This window comes from Peromyscus californicus, unplaced genomic scaffold (genome assembly GCF_007827085.1).
Source record: "Peromyscus californicus insignis strain IS unplaced genomic scaffold, ASM782708v3 Scaffold_3__1_contigs__length_106647218, whole genome shotgun sequence".
NCBI classification, from domain to species: Eukaryota; Metazoa; Chordata; class Mammalia; order Rodentia; family Cricetidae; genus Peromyscus; species Peromyscus californicus.
In genome coordinates this window covers 100,129,909-100,148,145 of record NW_026294551.1, presented here as the reverse complement: position 1 = coordinate 100,148,145, position 18,237 = coordinate 100,129,909, and the positions used below count along the sequence as shown (strand labels likewise).

Sequence of the window (18,237 nt, the reverse complement as noted above, 5' to 3'; positions counted from 1 at the left end):
GGGGGTAGATAGTAAGCTCCCAGCTTGTACCCTTGGAGAGCAGTCTCCATGAAGCCCCATGGTCTCTGAGGTGAGCTCACCCATCTTCCCTGCCAGCCAGGAGCATCAAGGCTCTTGGACATTCTAAGCTCAGTCTTCAGTAGAGCAAGAGGCTGAGGAAGTTAGGGGAGTGCATTGGGGTTCATTACTATTGAAGGGACAATGTCAACCTTCCTGTTCAGTGGTGTGGACCGAAGCTAGGGGCACATCAAAAGTTGCCCCGCTTCTCCCTGTCCTTAGACTCGCTGGATAGCAGATTCCCAGGGTGGACTTGGGCAGAGCTGACCTCAGTGGGCTGGGAGTGGGCACAGAAGCCTGCCTTGGTGACTGCTGATACCAGACATGCCCATGACCACACCACACCACACCCACCTGTCTGCTCCCGTGATAAGGCTGAGTGGGATTAGACTACTCAGTCTCTTGGCTCTGACCCAGAGGGTGGGTTGGCTAGAGACAGAAGCCTAGAAGTGTCAGCACCTGCTGTTAGAGGCTTCACTGTATGGTCAGCAGCTTCACACTGAGCAACAGTACTGCTGTTACAGTACTCGCCAAAACCTGTGATTGATTTGTGGGGTCAGTCTGAGCAGAACCTTGAAGTCCAGTGATGTGGAGTGACAGTTGGTTTTGTCCCGGGACTGAGACGTTCCTGTCTGGACCTGTCTACAATACAAGACAAAGCCACACATTGCCTGGGGAGGCGGGTGTGGGGGGGGGGGGTGGGGAATCTGAACAAGGGAAGTTGGAGTTGAGTAGTTCAAGGTAAATGTGATTCATTCTCGAGGCAAGTTCTGTCCTGTCGAGACTCTAAGGCCTGTGCTGACTTGGCATCCCATGTCTTGAAGTCTCAGAAGCCATTTGTCCAACAGTTCACTGTGGCGGTGTGATCTGGTGTCAGGCCTGGGAGTCTCAGAAGCCTGTTTGTCCAACAGTTCACTGTGGCGGTGTGATCTGGTGTCAGGCCTGTTTCCATGCAGTTACGGCTTGCAGCTGTAGCATATTCCATTTCTGAAGTCTAGTCTCCCATCAATCATTTCAGGGCCTCCATTGCAGGTGCTAGATCAGCTGTCCGGCCTCCCTGGGGTCTAGAGAGACCTGCTGGCCTGGAGCATTGTACCTCACCTGACTTTGAGGCTTCCAGGAATCCCAGCCTGAAAATGCCATCCCACCAAGCCTCCAGCCCACACTCAAGTGTATCTCCTCACACGTGTACACCTTTTCATGTCATGCTAATGGCAGGGGCTACAGGGAGACAGACCTGAGTTTCTGATTGCCTGTCTAGTTAATGGGCCTGGGTTTCTACCTGTCAGTTGTGCAGCACTGCCCTCCTGTGATGAGTGTGGGTATTACAGGGAACCTCGGCACAAACCAGTTGCCAGTGTCTTTCAGGTGCCTGTAGCTTCCTGTTTCCTCTTTCAAATGCTTTCCACAAGTCTCTTCTGCCTCTGTTTGAACATTGATAGGTAGGACAATACTTTTTTTTGTATTTTTCAAATTAAATCTCCATTTTTGACAGGTACACACCTGTCAAACCAGCAATCAAGGGGCTGGGTCAGGAGGTCATGAGGTCCAGGCCTGTCTGAAATACATAACAAGCTCAAGGCCAGCCTGGGCACTTAGTGTGTCCCTGTCTCAAAGTGAAAATGAGGATTGGGGATGTAGCTCAGTGGTAGAGCGCTCGCCTATCAGACACGAAGCCCTAGGTTCAATCCTCAGCACTGACTTCAAAGAAACACAAAACCCCACTCTCTGGTACTGGATTTCCCCACATCACCTTCCTGATCTTGTCCAGTGGTCCTCATTTTACCCAGAAGTCTTATTCACAAGCCAGTTTGAGGTCTTTTAACAGCCACTTCCTTCCCATTGTCTTCTGTACACTGTAAGCTTGGGAAGGAACTGTAAGGAGTAAACCTCACTGGGGAGCCCACTCCAGAAACGACTCCGCAAGACTCATCCCTTCCCAGTTCCTATAGCCCCTGCCTCAGTTTCTCTTGGGTCATGCGGGTGTTAGGCTGAACGGAGCTCGTGAATCTGTCTGGAAGAATGACATGATGGAGAAGAACAGACAGGCAGGCCTGCTAGAGGGATGGGTTGGTGGGAGTCCTGGGGTGCATAGGCAGGCAGGCCTGCTGGAGGAATGGGTTGGTGGGCATCCTGGGGTGCATAGGCAGGCCTGCTGGAGGGATGGGTCAGTGAGGGTCCTGGGGTTCATAGACAGGCAGGCCTGCTGGAGGGAATGGGTCAGTGGGGGTCTTGGGGTGCATAGACAGGCAGGCCTGCTGGAGGGAATGGGTCAGTGGGGGTCTTGGGGTGCATAGACAGGCCTGCCGGAGGGATGGGTTGGTGGGGGTCCTGGGGTGCATAGACAGGCCTGCTGGAGAGATGGGTCGGTGGGGTCCTGGGGTGCATAGACAGGCAGGCCTGCTGGAGAGATGGGTCGGTGGGGTCCTGGGGTGCATAGTGAGGAGGATGCCTGACAGAGTCGAGGGAAGCAGGAACCACTCACAGACGGCTTCAGGTGAACTCAGCGAGCTGTGAGTTCTGGGCAGATGTCTGGTGTAAGTGAATGTCAGTCTCTTTTCCTATTGCTGTGATAAAATACTCTGACCAGAAGACTATAAAGGAGAAGGGGTTTATTTTAGCTCACAATTCATGGTGGGAAAGCGAAGGAAGGCAGCAGCTGCTTGAGAGAGCTAGTCACATGACACCCACAGTCAGGAAGCAGAGAATGATGCGTGTGTGCTGCAACCCACTTCCCTTTCTCCACTGCTACAGTCCAGGATCCCAGCCAGGGAATGGCGCTGCCTGCAGAGGGCAGACCCTCCCACCTCCAGAAATAGAATGTAATCCCCACAGGCAAGGCTCTCTCCCAAACAATTCTGGGTTTTGTCAAGTTGATAACACCTTCACAGCAACAGGTTTGTCTGTTTTTTTAAGAGACAGGCATTTGCTATGTAACTAAGCCTGGCAATCCTCCTAACTCTGCCTCCCAAATAAGTGGTGAGTTCTTGTCCATGTTAACTGCATCACCCTGTCTGTGTTGGCCGCAGGCTGCTGGCTGGTGAGGAATGGAAGGAGCAGGAGAATCCGGAGCCAAGGAAGGGACAAGGTGGAGGGGAACAGGACAGGAACCAAGGGCTGCATCCAAGGTGTCTGGGAGAGAGGAGGTGGCCATGCCCTCCCCATGCGCCCACCCTTCAGGAGAGCAGCCTCGTTAAGACCTGCTGAGGTCCCCCGCCCCGTTTTTGTATGTTTGCACACATGTGGGTGTTACTGCACATGTGCACATGCATGTGGAGGCCCAAGGTTGATGTGGGGATCATCTTCAAACTTTCTACCTTACGTAGTCAGGGTCTCTCAATCAAACCCAGAGCTTTCTGATAAAGCTAGTCTCACTAGCCAGCTTGCTCTGGGATTCCCCTGTCTGTGACTTCGGAGGCTGGAATTACAGGTGGGCCACCCTGCCCATCCAACACTTGTGTGAGTCCTGGAGGTCTAAACTCTGCTCCTCATATTTGTAAGGCAAATCCCTTTAATTATGGGGCTATCTCCACAGCCCAACATGCTGGTTTGCTGGATGCCTCAGGCATCCAGGGGAGAAGGTTGTGGGACCTGGAAGGGAGGACAGATGCCTACAGAGGTGGGGGAGGGGCCTTGAGCAAAGCTGAGGACAAACGGAGGAAACCTGCTAGGAGTGACCAGAGGACATCTGCAGCCCCCCACCACCACTCCCCCACCCCCCACCCCCCGGCACGGAGGATCCAGACTGCAGAGACCCAAGGCAGGCAGGGAAGAAAGGACAAGGCTCTCCGTATTGCATTGTGATGGAGTGCACTGGTCCCTGGGGAAAGAGGCAGCAGCTGTGAACCTGGATGTGTGTGTAGGGGAGGTTATACAGGTGAGGGTGTGGGTACCAGGTTTTCCCAAAGGGGTAGAATTTGGAGCTGATGGGAAGGGGCTTGGAAAGAGGTGGCTGGTAGAGCTGTGGCATCTGTAGTTAGAGGAGGCTGAACCTGGAGATGGATGGGCATCCACTCCACCCCTCCCCAAGATGATACCAACCAGCACATGTTGTGACCCAGGCATACCCAGGTGCCATCCATCACCCATGGACAAAGCAGCAGGCGGGTGGAGGATGTTTTCACTTGCTCACGCCACCCCCCTGCTGGACGGGTATGCAGGGGCACACATACACACTGATGTTTCCTCATTGCTGTTTATAGTGCAGGTCACAGGCGGTGGTGGTGGAAGATCTCCTGATGGCACACAGGACAGGAGTGCCTCACGTCCATGAGGCTCCGCACACAGAAGGGGAGGAAGCAGCAGCCCAGGAAGCACCTGCAGCCTCAGAAGCAGTGTGTGTTCACCTGAGCAGATTGCCTGTGCTGGCCTGCACCCACATCACCCCTGAGCAGATTGCCTGTGCTGGCCTGTACCCACATCACCCCTGAGCAGAGGTCCCTGTGCTGGCCTGTACCCACATCACCCCTGAGCAGCCCTGTGCTGGCCTGCACCCTCATCACACCTTTGGGTGGGCCTCAGTTCCTTGGGGTGGTTCTGCAGAGCAGGACTGAGAGCCATACTGTGCCTTCTCTTTCTTGACAGTAGTAGTGATGGCAACCTGTTTGGCCACTTGCCCAGCAGGCAGGCATTGTCCATCCCCACTCCATTCTCTGCCACCCAGGCAGAGGGCTATCTTCTCGAAACCCAGTCTGGGACCATCCTCACTCCTTACTTCTATTACTCTAGCTGTCTCCAGCTGCATCTCAGTCCCACCCCCTTCCTACCAGGTCCCCAGTCCCCGCTGCTTACCCAAATATAAAGAGGCCACTGCATAGCAGCCAGGTGAGGATGCCTGGGACAGGGGTTGTCACCGTGATGATGTGGCTCCCACAGAAGGGACATATGGTCTGCATCGGCATGGAAGTTGTCACCCTCGGCACTCCAGTGAACATGTCTGGGGGGGTGGTCAGATCAGAGCCTCTTCCTCCTGTCTCCAGCACCCTCTGCCTGGGCACCCCTGTTACATCATGACTCATCTTCCCCGTGCTCACCAGTGCACCCAAGTCACCACGTACCTGCCTATCAGCCATATGATCTGTCCTAGTTAATCCAGCTAGCCCAAGTAAGGACAGGGCCTAGGAACCCTGGAGCCTTTCTGCTTCTAAGTGTGGTCCCTTCCGCTTGGGGAGTTCCTAGTACAACCTACCAGACTCAGCCAGCCCACTGTTTTTCGTTCCTTGCATTAGCTGATTTCCAGGCCCTGTGGTTAAACATCCTTAAAGCAGGCGCATGAAAGAAAAGAATAAACACACCCCTACACCCCTCACCATTCCTGCCTCTTTTGGCCTCTCTCTCTCTCTCTCTCTCTCTCTCTCTCTCTCTCTCTCTCTCTCTCTCTCTCTCTCGTCCATTGGTGTCTTGCCTGCATGTTTGTGTGAAGGTGTTAGAAGTCCTGGAACTGGAGTTGTAGACAGTTGTGAGCTGCCATCTGGGTGCTGGGAATTGAACCCGGGTCCTCTGGAAGCGCAGCCCTTAACTGCTGAGCCATCGCTCCAGTCCCTCTTTTGCTTTTGTACACCAGGCACACGTGGTATATAGACACATGCAGGCAAAACATTCATACACATAAATAAATCTGAAAAAAAAATGGGAAAAGAATCCCAGGAGGAGCTGGGTATATAACCAGTGGTAGAGCACTTGCCTAACCTGTAATGACAGCGACAGAAGCTTGCTGTGGCTTTGTGATCTGAAGGGGGCTCCTAGGGTCATGTTTGTTATAGCAAGGTGAAACTGGCTGATACAGTTTAATGTGTTGTTGGTTGTTTTTGCTCTTTTGGGGGGGGGGCCCACGAACCAACTCCCAAATAAATCACACACGGAGGCTTATTCTTAATTATAAAAGCCTGGCCTTAACTTGCCTTGTTTCTTGTCAGCTTTTCTTAACTTATCCCATCTAACTTATGCCTCTGGGATTTTCTATTCTCTTACTTCTGTAAATCTTACTCTTACTCTGTGGCTTGCTGTGTAGCTGGGTGGCTAGCCCCTGGGGTCCTCCTTCTCTGGCTACTTCTTTTCTCCTCCCAGATTTCTCCTTCTATATATCCTCTCTGCCCCTCTCTGCCTGCCAGCCCTGCCTATCCTTTCTCCTGTCCTGCTATTGGCCATTCAGCTCTTTATTAGACCATTGGGTGTTTTAGAGGCACAGTAACACAGCTTCACAGAGTTAAACAAATGCAACATAAACAAAAGTTGCAATAATAATAATAACCTTACAATAATATTCTACAACACTAACATGTCAACCTTGAATGCCCGGGAATTCCTTGGGACACTGGTTTAGAGTCTCAAAGCCCTGGTTCAACTTAGAGACTCTGTATTCACCTCATCTGTGGACTAGCACTTACGATATGCTTGCTGGATATTCATTTCATAAATATTACTTGAGCATCTACTATATACCAGCCCCATCCCCAAGAATTTCACAGTAGAAAAGGATGCCTCAGAATCTCTTGGTGCTGCGCCAACCCCATGTGAGCCCAGCCAGCCTTGGGACTTCAGAGTTCTCAGGCTGTGGGAGGAGAGCTCACCAGAGAAAGTGCTGTCTGCACTGAGCTTAGTGAGTGGCCTTCTGGGAGCCAGACGAGGAGAGACAGCTGCTATACTTACTGGTCTGGATCACTGGTGTGACTTGGGTGTACACACGGTATGGCTGGGATGACCCTTGTGCTCCTGTTTGAGGACTGGTATAAGGAGGTGGTAGCTCCTTAGAAGGTGGTGGCTCCTTAGAAGACCGAGAGTCTGAAAGAAGAAGCAAGGCCTCAGGGCTCAGATGTGCCAACCCGGAGCCACCACATGGCCAAGAACAAAGTTGCACATAGTTACACAGACAGAAGGTGGAGGGGCCAGGTTTTGAACTCAGACACTTCTGAATCCACATATGTCCTCCTTGTCCATAGGAGAGGTGCTAGAGGTCTGGGGTGAGACATAGCTCAGGGCCATTTACTATTGGCCACACTGTGTGCCAATTTCACCATGCTCCCTTTCACCAATTCACCAATGAAGCATCGTTCGGATTGTGCAGGTGGGGAGATGAGGTTCAGAAGGGTTGAACACCTTGCCTGAGGTCCCTCAGTTAGTAAGTATGGGGGACCAGGTAGGCTTTAGATGCCAGAGACCTAACCTCTGAAGTCAGGATATTTGAGCTCCATCTGAGGCTCTGATGCTTTTGTGGCAGGGAGGAAGTTGAGACAAGGTCTGTGTCTCCCAGGCTCACAGGGAACATCTGACCCTTCTATCTCTGCCTATTACAGGCCTGCACCTCCATGTCCGGTTTTTGCAGTACTGAAGATCAAACCCAGGGTTGCTTGCATGCTCAGCAAGCACTCTACCAGCTGAGTTGCATCTCCAGCTTTGCTTTTTGAGTTCAGATCTCATTCAGGCTGGCCTGGAACTTGCAGCAATCCTCCTGCCTCAGTGCCGCAAGTGCTGAGATTACTGGTCTAAGCCATCACACCCAAAAGGAGCCACCATGATCTTAATATGGATGGGCAGTAAGGTTCCCACCAAATTTTCATGTACAACCTTGTAAGTGCCTGCTGGGAACCTGGGCTTGATCACCAATGGCCTGGCCCCTTCCGGGGAAGGAGCTAGTATCGAGAGGTGGATCTCTGGGGCCTCTCTGCTCAGAGCTCCCCCTCAGAGCCTCCTTCCATAGCCTCCTCTCACAGCTTCCTCTCACAGCTCCTCCCCTAGCAGGACTAAGCAGAGAACAGGCAGCCCTGGCCATGTGGCCTTACTGTCTCCACTTTGGGGACAAGAGGTGTCTCAGCTATGTTGGCCTAGAAGCTGTCTAGGGCTAGTTTCAGGCTTTTTTTTTCCCCCAGAGAAGAAACCAAAGGTCAGAAATGAAGCATGTGACCAGTACCAGCTAGAGTCAACCTGTCTCAAGCTGGGCCGGTGAATAAACCCTAGATTCTAATTTTATTTTGTTTAATGTGGGATAGGGTTTCTCTATGCTGTCCTGGAAGTCAGTATATAGACTAGAGAGATCCACCTACGTCTGCCTCCTGAGTGCTGGGTTTAAAGATGTGTACCACTACACCCTGTATCCTCTTGACTATTTACATGGAATTGGTAGGAATTCCAATGAGAAAACTGTTCAAAGGGGGTCAGACACATTCCCAGGCCACAGCATATGGGCAGCTCCACATCCTGGCTCCTGCCCTGGCCTATGTGCTGTGCCGCCCGGATGCTGTATTGATGTGGGAGCCATTAGTATTGCTTGGTAGAGTCTGTGATGCTTCAAGAGTGGGGATGTTGGAGAACTAACCCAACCATTGTCCCTACTGGGTCACCTGGGTAGTAGGGCTCAGTGAGACTTAGGGGAAGATGGGATCAGCCCCAGATCAGCAAATAGTCCCCCCCACCCCTCCCATCCCCCCACCCCTCCCACCCCCCCACCCCTGATTCTTGCTTCCCAAGCCTTCTTCTAGCTCCCGAGTGAGGTCCCTCACCATTGGTATGGTTCCATTTGGGTGCCATGAGAGTCCTCTGCTTTAGAAGTGCTCCTCAAGTAGTGTTCTTGGGTTCCAGGTTCTGAGTGGACAGGCTTTCAGTTCCTGAAGTCTCCTTGGAGAGGCCTCACTGGGGAGAAAGGAGGCCAGCTGCCACAGCCATTGTGATGTCTTCGATGCATAGGCCAGGGGATTTTGTCTCTACTTCCTGCTGGAGGGGTGCCTGCTCATGGCTCAGCTTGGAGGACCCTTCCATACTCCCTACAGCAGGTTGAATCTTTGTGAGCTGGGTCAGGAGACCAACTAAGACCCTGAGTAGTGTGAGTCCAGTAGAGGCATCCAACACTATCAGTTCCTTCCAATTAGAATGGAGGTAAGTATGGAACCGGGGCCTAGTGTCACTGGCCTGTGACACCAGCACTTAGGAGGCTGAGGCAGGAAGGTGGAAAAATTCAAAGACATTCTGGGGGTCTGTACTGAGTCCTTGTCACCAAAGAAAGAAAGAAAAGGAAAAGGAAAAGAGCTCCCTGTTGTCAGCAATACATCTATAAGCCCGGTGCTGGAGAGGCAGAGACAGGCGATTACTATAAATCGGAGTTCAAAGCCAAGTGAGGTTGGGTCTATGTAGTGAGTAATAGGCTAGCCTGGGCTACAAAGAAAAATTCTGTCTCAAAACAACAACAAAACAAAACAAAGCAAAGAACAGGGCTATAAAAGTGGCTTAGTTTGTAGAGTGCTTGCCAAGCATGCACAAACCCTGGGTTCAGCCCCCAGCACTAATGCTATATGTGGTGACATATACCTGTAAACCAGCACCGGAGAGGTGGAGGCAGGGGAATTGGGGGTCCAAGGTATCTTCAACTACATAGTGAGTTCAAGGCCAGTCTAGGCTATAGGAGACCTTTCTCAAAAAAATAAAAATAAAAAGCTAAGTATGGTTACAGTGTCCACACATACATACATGCAAACTGCGTGTGCCTTCTCTGAATCCAGTCACCTCCTGCTAATTTAGCTCCAGGAAGCCCGGGAATGCCTGCCTCTCTTTACCTCACCTTGCATCTGTAGAATGGATATAATAATAGCAACCTTGTAGGGGTTTTGTTTGTGGGACAGGGCCTTGAACTTGGAATGTAGCCTAGGCTGGCCAGGAACTCAATTTTCCTGCCCCAGTTCCTAAGTGCAGAGTTACAGTTGGGAAGCCCTTCTCCCAATAATTCTACATGTTGTCAAGGTGGTGCCACACCCAGCTTTCCACCCCCAGGGCTTTGTGCATGCTAGGCAAGTACTCCATCCACTGAGCCACTTCTCCAGCATAGACAGCTGACCCATGCCTGGCCATCTTTGGACTTAAGCATCCAAAGATTTGTGGAGGGGGTGGTCATGGAATTAGTCCCTACCAGGTGTTTAGAGACAACTGCAAAACAAAATGCTGACGAGAGTGGAATTGAGGTGTAGGTGTGTGAACTGCTCACTGCACATTCATTTCAGTATCTCTGTATACCTGAGTATTTTAAATTAAATTTAATGTACAAAGTAAATGGCATTTGAAGTTCATGTTGTTGTTAGACAGGGCTCAAACTTGTTATGTCCTTGAAAACAGCCTTGAACTCCCGATCTTCCTGCCTCTGCCTGTGGGGTGCTAGGGTCGTGGGTGCACGCCACCACGACTGGTTTTGTGGTCCAGAGAACGGAACCCGGGGTCTTGTGCACACTGGGTGTCTTAGTTTCGTTTTTGTTGCTGTGATAAAACACCCTGACAAAAGCCACTTAAAGGAAAAAGGGTTTATTTCAGCTCACAGTTCAAGGGACAGTCCACCATGGTAGAGAAATCAAGGTGGCTGGAAGCAGTGGTCCCATCAAATCACAATGAGAAACAGTGATACCTGCATGATGCTCCACTCTTTTTGTCTACAGTCCAGGATCCTGCCAGGGATCCACAGGGATCCACTGTGGGCAGGTCTTTCCATCCCAATTAAGGTAATCAAGATAAGCCCCCACAGACATATTCAGAGACCTTTCTACAGATGATTCTAGAGCCTGTCACATTGACAACACTAACCATCACACCAGGCAATCCTTTGGCCAAATGAGCTACACCTCCAGCCCTAAGCCTTTGAGTATTTTATGACAATAAAAAAATTAAGAACTTAGCCGGGTGGTGGTGGCGCACGCCTTTAATCCCAGCACTCAGGAGGCAGAGCCAGGCGGATCTCTGTGAGTTCGAGGCCAGCCTGGGCTACCAAGTGAGTTCCAGGAAAGGCGCAAAGCTACACAGAGAAACCCTGTCTCGAAAAACCAAAAAAAAAAAAATAATAAATAAATAAATAAATAAAAATTAAGAACTTAAATAAATGAGAAAAATTCCTAACAATAGGAACAGCAGCAAATAAAACAAGTGGGATGCCAGTTTTATATGACCTTTTCATTTGTTTTATTTAGACAAAGTCTTGCTGTGGAGGCAAATTGCCCTCAATTTTGTGGCAATCCTCCTGTCTCAGCTTTTGAGTGCTGAGTTACATTTTTGAGTCTATCGCATGATTGGTTGGGTCAAGATGGAGTGCTGTTCCAGGTTAGGCCAACCCAAACTTTCTTTTGTGGGGCTTTGGGAAGAAGTCAGGGAGACCATTTAGTTTCTGCTCTTGTTAACTTGGGCATGTAAACCTAGTGGGTGGAAGATGACTGGTAGATGTAAGTTAAATGCGAATGAATGAATGAATGGATGGATGGATGGATGGATGAGATGCATGCCCCTCTCATCACAGTACACCTCATTCTGCCTAGAATCCCCTGGATGTCACCGTCCAAGGTATAGGGTTCTTGTGTCCACTGGATATCCTCTTGGGGTAGAATTAGGGGCTGCCTTCTCTAAGGATCTTGTTTTTGACACAAGGTCTCATACATATCAGGTTGGCCTCAAACTCACTGTATAGCCAAGGATGCCCTTGAACTTTCGATCCTCCTGCCTCCACCTTTCCAAGTGCTGGGAGTACAGGCAAGTGTCACCACTCTTGGTTTTGTGCAGTGCTGGGGATTTAACCCCAGATTCATGAAAGCTGTGTGATCACCCTACTGCCCGAGCTACATCCCCAACACAAGGATTTTGAGGGTCTCATATGGACTAACATAGTTTTGGGTCTCGTGAGCTGAGTATGAATGAAGGGAGGGAGGCAACAAGATGATGTGCCCTAACAATTCTAACCCTCACCACCAGGGGGAAGCACCAGCATGCCATGAATCAACCCAAGGCTTCCAATTGTCTTGTTAATTCCCTCATAGGGTAACTCCCAAGCCGGGGCTGGTAGAGGTAAGGAGTCATAAGGGTGGAGAAACCAGCCCAGCAACATGAGCTGGAGCTCAGCCTGCTAGGTGTTCAGGACACAGAGCCTCAGGGGAGAGTCGTGCATAGGCCTGGCTAGGCTCTTTGGGCCTCCTCCTAAGAATCAGCTGTCTTTGGGGCTCAGACCTTCTGGATGCCTGGTTGTTTTGTTTTTAGGCAGGTTTCAAGTAGTTCATGCTGCCCTCAAACTTGCTTTGCAGCTGAGGATGACCTTGAACTTGCGATGCTCCTGTGTCTGCCTCCTAAGTGCTGGGACTGCGGGGGCCATATGGATCTAGCATTCTAGCTAAGTATTGTACTACTGAGCCACATCCCCAGTTCCTGTTGTTTTAACCTCTTCTCTCTCAAAATAAGGCCTGGCCTAGAGGGAGAAAGTGGTTAAAATAGGGGCTGTGCCACTCCTAGCTGTGTGACCCCTGCTGAGCGTCTTCACTTCTGAGCCTCAGTTTTATCTCCTGAAAAATGGGTCCATTAATGCCTCCTGCCAGGAAATGCAATGACCCTCATATTTGCTTTTAGCTGGATACGTTGTCATGTGCATGTGTTCATACTGTTCGTGTGCCTTTTCACATGTGTGTGCTCACCTGTAAGTGCACATTTTCCTCTTGAGACCCGGGGTTGACATTGGGAGTCTTTCTTGATCCCTCTGGATTTTGTTCATTGACACAGGGTCTCTCGGTTGGACTAATAACCTACTAATAAGGGTAATCTGGCTAGTCATCTTGCTCCTGGAACCCCATCTCCTCCTGAGTGCTGGAATCACAGGCAGGCTGTCACACCACCCTGGCATTTACAGGGTGTCTTAGTGACTTTTCCATTGCCATGACAAAATACCATGACCAAAGCAACTTTCTTGTTTGTTTGTTTGTTTGTTTTGAGACAGGTTTCTCTGTGTAGCTCTGGCTGTCCTGGAACTCACTCTGTAGACCAGGCTGGCCTTGAACTCACAGAGATCTCCCTGCCTCTGCCTCCCTGAGTGTTGGGATTAAAGGCGTGCGCCACCATTGCCTGGCTCCAAAGCAACTTCTTTTTTTTCTTTTTCTTTTTCATTTTAAATCTCATATGCATTGATGTTTTGCCTGCATGTATGACTGTGTGAGGTCATCAGATCTCCTAGAACTGGAGTTACAGACAGTTGTGAGCTGCTATGTGGGTGCTGGGAATTGAACCCAGGTCCTTTGGAAGAATAGTCAGTGCTTTTAACCACTGAGCCATCTCTCTAGCCCCCAAAGCAACTTTTTTTTTTTTTTCCCAAGACAGGGTTTCTCTGTGTAGTTTTGGTGCCTGTCCTGGATCTTGCTCTGTAGACCAGGCTGGCCTCGAACTCATAGAGGTCTGCCTGGCTCTGCCTCTCAAATTCTGGGATTAAAGGTGTGTGCTATCACCACCTGGCCCAAAGCAACTTCTTAAAGAAAATGTTTAATTTGGAGCTCATGGATACAGAGGGTTAGAGTCCGTGACCATCATGGTGAGGAGCATGGCAGGCAGGCAGGCAGGCATGGCACTGGAGCAGTAGCTGAGAGCTCACATCTTGATCCACAGCACAAGGCAGAGAGAGAAGTAACTGGGAATGTTGTGGGCTTTTGAAACCTCAAAGCCCGCCTCCAGTGACACATCTCTTCCAATAGGCCTATACCTTCTTATCCTTCCCAAATAGTTCCACCACCTGGGGACCAAGTATTCAAACCTGATCCTGTGAGGATCATTCTCATTCAAACCACCACCTGAGTTCTGGGGATTTGAACTCTGGTCCTCACTCTTGCTGCTTACCTGGCAAATTCTTTAATCATTGAGCCATCTCTCTAGCCCTTGTTGTTTTTATTAACATATGTATGAAGTCACAGCCCAGTCATGACGTGTGTAATGTACTTGGACCATATCCACCCTCCCATGTCTTCTCCTTTCCCCTCCTGCTGTTCTTCCATTCTTACTATATATGCACATGTATGTGCACATGTTGTTAACGCCATATGTGTGTGTTGGTTCTGTTTTGAAGCAGGAACTCATTCCAGCACAGGCTCACTTTGGAACTCACTTTATAGCCCAGGCTGGACTTGAACTAATAAACTTGAGCCTCCTTCCTCAGCTTCTCAAGTGCTGAGATTGCAGGTGTGAGCCTCCACATATCTATCTGCCTGTCTATCTATCTCCCACAAGGGAACGTATGTGGTCCACGCCTCTCTAGCTTAATTTGCATCACATGCCATCCTCTTCTATCCATTTTCCTTCAAAGATTTTGTTCTTCTTTACCAGTGACTACATACCAGTGTGCATAAGCATGACATTTCTTTTTCCGTTCATCTCTCCCTAGGCATGTAGGCTGATTCCATAATCTGATTATTGTGAATGGTGTATTGATAAGAGTGGGTGTGCAGGCATCTCTGTGGGGTGCTTACAGGTTCTTTAGGATGCATCCCTAGGAGAGGTGCCACAGCTCACTTGTACTGTCAGAATCTCAGCTCGTGGGGGACTGTCATGCCCTCTGTAGACAGGGACAGGTCCCCATCATACCACTTTGCTCAAATTCATTCCAGTTGCTTTCTGTTTGAGTCAGTGTGTAGCCTGGGTTGGCCTTGAACTCACTACAATCTGCCTGACTTTGCTTCCTGACTGTTGCCACTACAGACACTCACCACTGTGCCCCAAAGGTTTTTGGTTTTTTTGTTTGTTAGTTTGGCTTGTCAGGCTGACATAGACTTGCAAGCGCTCGGCATGTGCTGCCACTGAGTCACACCCTAGCTAGCCCCTGGCTCAATTTGGAGAACAGTGACCTGTCTGCAGTTAACCACTCAAGCATTAGTTTGATTGGCCACTGTGGACTTGTGTTCCAGGTCCCTAGCACAGTGCCTGGTACAGAGTAGATTGTGGTGGTATTTTACTTGTACTGAAATGTGATTTTAATTGTATGTTAATAAATAAAGTTGTTTGGGGGTCAGAGCTATTAGAGCCATATCAAGTACATGGCGGCAGTGGCGCACGCCTTTAAGGACCTGGAGGGCGGTACATTCAGGCAGTGACAAGGCAGTCACGTGTTTGGGTTTACAACCAATGAGAAGGCAGAACAGCTAGACTATATAAAGACGTACACACAGGAAGTAGGCCTGTTTCGGAGAGCTCTCTTGACTGAAGAGGATCGCTGAAGCAGGAAGGGTGAGGCTCTTAGCTCTGACCTCTTGGCTTTCTTCTCTGAATCGGCTCTGTGTTTCTTATCTAATAAGATGGTTGGTTACATCTACAGTAGATGCCCAATAAAACTTGTCACATGAGTGACAGATACCAGCAGTCCATGTGAAGCATTAGCTTCTTGCTTTGTACACAGGAGGCTTGTAGTGGGTGCTGGGGATGTGGCTCAGTGGGCAGAGCACTAACCTGGCGTGCATAAAGCCCTGGGGTTCTCTTCCACCTCATCAACTGGACTTGCGCACACCTTCGATCTCAGCATGTGGAGGCAGGAGGAAAGACTGGCAGCTCCAGGCCATCTTCAGCTGTATGTAAGTCCAAGACCTCCTGGGCTACATGAGACTCCTGCTCACATTAGCAGAGTCACACAGGCAAGGAAGGCCACAGCAGGAGCAAAACGAGTTCAGAGTTTTGACACTTGGGAGTCCAGGGTGGCCCGTCTGGGTCCCTCTCCTGTTAGAGACTTTGTGTCCCTTACACACAAAGCCTCTCTGGGCTCTCTGTGTATATCAGGACTCCACAATTAGGACTGTTTAATGGGTACATTTCCCATCCTGCTCATTCTTTCACCCAGAAGGACCCAATGTGGGCTGGAAAATGAGAAGGAGGACTCCGAGGAATGTGCTGTAATCACTGCACAGGGCACTCTGTGTGGCTTGGCTGACAGGGGCCCAGAGAAGGACAGCTGGAGGAGCTGGGGCTCCTGGGCCTCCCCTCCCCTCGGGGAATAGCAATAGATACAAGGGCTGGAGTGCTGTTTTGTCCCGAGGGAGCAGAGTCTCTTTAGAGGAAAGAACATTGCGCTGTAATGACCAGAGGGAGGTGCCTGGGAAGATCTGGGAGAGAAAGTTCCAGCAGAGGGGACAGAAGGTGAGAGGCTCCAAAATGAGCCAGGGTGTGGTGGCACACGTCTTTAATCCCAGCACTTGGGAGGCAGAGGCCAGCAGGTATCTGTGAGTCTGAAAGCCTGGTCTTCCTTAGCAAGTCCTAGGCCAGCTGGGCTACATATGGGGGGCCTGCAAAACAAACCAAAAAAGCCTTAAGACGCTCCTGCACTGGAGTGTGCAGAGGGGGTGTGTGTGTATGTGGCGCTAGGACTCCTGTTCTTCCATGGCATGCTGCTTTCCAAAGGGGCAGATATGGCTAAGGACAGGAAAGTGACCATCCAGAAGGAAGTCGCTCCTGCCTTCACTCAGCTGGACGGTTCCTCCTCACCCTGATCACGAGATACTTCAGGAGAAGCTGTGGCTTTAAAATAATGAGAGACTTAGGTATGGTGGCATACACCTGTGATCCTGACATATGGGAGGCTGGAGCAAAGCAATCCTCAGTTTGGGGCCATCTTCAGCCAACTAACAAGATCAAGGCCAGCCTGGGCTACATAAGACCCTGTCTTAAAAAAAAGGGGGGGGGTGGTCAGTGAGATCCTTGCCATGCAAACCTGGTGGCCTTCGTGCAATCCCGGAACCTATCTAAAGGGGAAAGTTGTTCTCTGGCCTCCAGATGCATGTGGTACCAACACCCACGACCTCTCTCTCATACACACACACACACACACACACACACACACACACACACACACAGACTCTTAAAGTTTCTATTGTGACGAAACACTATGACCAAAAAGCAAGTTGGGAAGGAAAGGGTTTTATTCAGCTAACACTTCCACATTGCTGTTTATCACCAAAGGAAGTCAGTCAGGACAAGACTCAAACAAGGCAGGGATCTGGAGGCAGGAACTGATGCAGAGGCCTTGGAGGGTGCTGCTTACTGACTTGCTTCCCCCCTGGCTTGCTCAGCCTGCATATTCTCTCTCTCTCTCTCTCTCTCTCTCTCTCTCTCTCTCTCTCTCTCTCTCTCCCCCCCCCTTCTTTTTTTTTCCCTGGAGCTGAGGACCGAACCCAGAGCCTTGCACTTGCTAGGTAAGCGCTCTACCACTGAGCTAAATCCCCAATCCCTTTTTTTGGTTTTTCAAGACAGGGTTTCTCTGCATATTCCTGGCTGTCCTGGAACTTGCTCTGTAGACCAGGCTGGCCTCCAACTCACAGAGATCCACCTACCTCTGTCTCCTTAGTGCTGGGATTAAAGGCATGTACCACCATCGTCTGGCCAGCCTGCTTTCTTATAGAACCCAGGACCACCAGCCCAGGGATGGCACCACCCACCATAAGATGGCCCCTCCCCCACTGGTCACCAATTGAGAAAATCACCAGCTGGATCTCATGGAGGCATTTCCTTAACTGAGGCTCCTTCCTCTCTGATGACACTAGCTTGTGTCAAGTTGACACACAAAACCAACCAGTACAACTGATCCCTTGTCAATTTGACACACAAATGACTAGTAAGCCACAGCCCTTCCTTTCTTATTCATCCCCAAGATCTCACACTAAAAACATAACTTTAAAAGTCCCACAGTCCTTACAAATTCAAACACACTAAAATTTCAGTCCCTTTAAAATAGTCAATCTCTTAAAATCCAAAGTCTTAAAACTTGAAGTCTCTCAACTGTGTACTCCAGTAAAACATTTACTTCAAGAGTGAAAAATCAGTGCACAGTCAATCAGGTAAACTCAAACCCAAATTCCAACCATCCAGTGGCTGAGGTCCACTCACAATCTTCTGGGAAGTTTTTTTCTGAGAGCACAGAGAAGCTGTGTTCCAGAGGCGGCCAAAGTTGTACCTTGTGCTGGCAGCCGGATTTGGTAGTGTAAGAGTCACCCAGGCAGTAGTGGTTTTGAAGGCATGAAGGGGTCTTGAAGAGCAGCTGAGGCTCATCACTGAGAAGCCAGGAGTGGCCGTTGGTGAAGGTGCTGTTTCAGTAGCATTTGAAGGCCCAGGATTGAAGGGGTCATGCAGAGAATTTGAGGCTTGCCATGATGAAGAGAGCCTATGAGAGGCTATTGGTGAAAATGCAATCCAGTTGCAGCAGAGGACACCAGCATTTTGGAGATCAGTACATGGGATGACCACCAAGAACAGCAGTAGTGGTAGAGAGGAGCCTGCCTGAGCTTAGAAGACCAGCTGTGTTGTGAGCAGATGGTGAAGCTGGAGAAGTGACCCAAGCCTGCCTCCATTGCGCACCACCCAGCTTCTCAATCACTGCTAATTTCTTAGCTCCAGCATCAAGTATCCCAGCAAAGCAATTTTGCTTTAGTAGTTCTGGTGTCT

At 50.0% G+C, this 18,237-nt stretch overlaps 1 protein-coding gene across 4 annotated transcripts in view; it reads right to left on the bottom strand.

Moving 5' to 3' along the window:
* Nucleotides 1-3,772: 3,772 nt before the first annotated feature.
* Litafd (LITAF domain containing) overlaps nucleotides 3,773-18,237 on the bottom strand; it is a 17,546-nt gene continuing 3,081 nt past the window's right edge. For 2 of the 4 annotated variants that reach the window (XM_052759427.1, XM_052759428.1), the window contains 4 exons: nucleotides 8,553-8,682; nucleotides 6,706-6,837; nucleotides 4,849-4,993; nucleotides 3,773-4,374 (listed from right to left, as the gene is read on the bottom strand). In XM_052759427.1, coding sequence (XP_052615387.1) covers nucleotides 4,266-4,374; nucleotides 4,849-4,993; nucleotides 6,706-6,837; nucleotides 8,553-8,580 — 414 coding nt within the window. In that variant the 5' untranslated portion in view covers nucleotides 8,581-8,682 and the 3' untranslated portion in view covers nucleotides 3,773-4,265. Of the gene's footprint in view, nucleotides 4,375-4,848; nucleotides 8,456-8,552; nucleotides 8,683-18,237 lie in introns of those variants that run through there. The other 2 variants (XM_052759426.1, XM_052759429.1) reach the window with 2 other exon arrangements.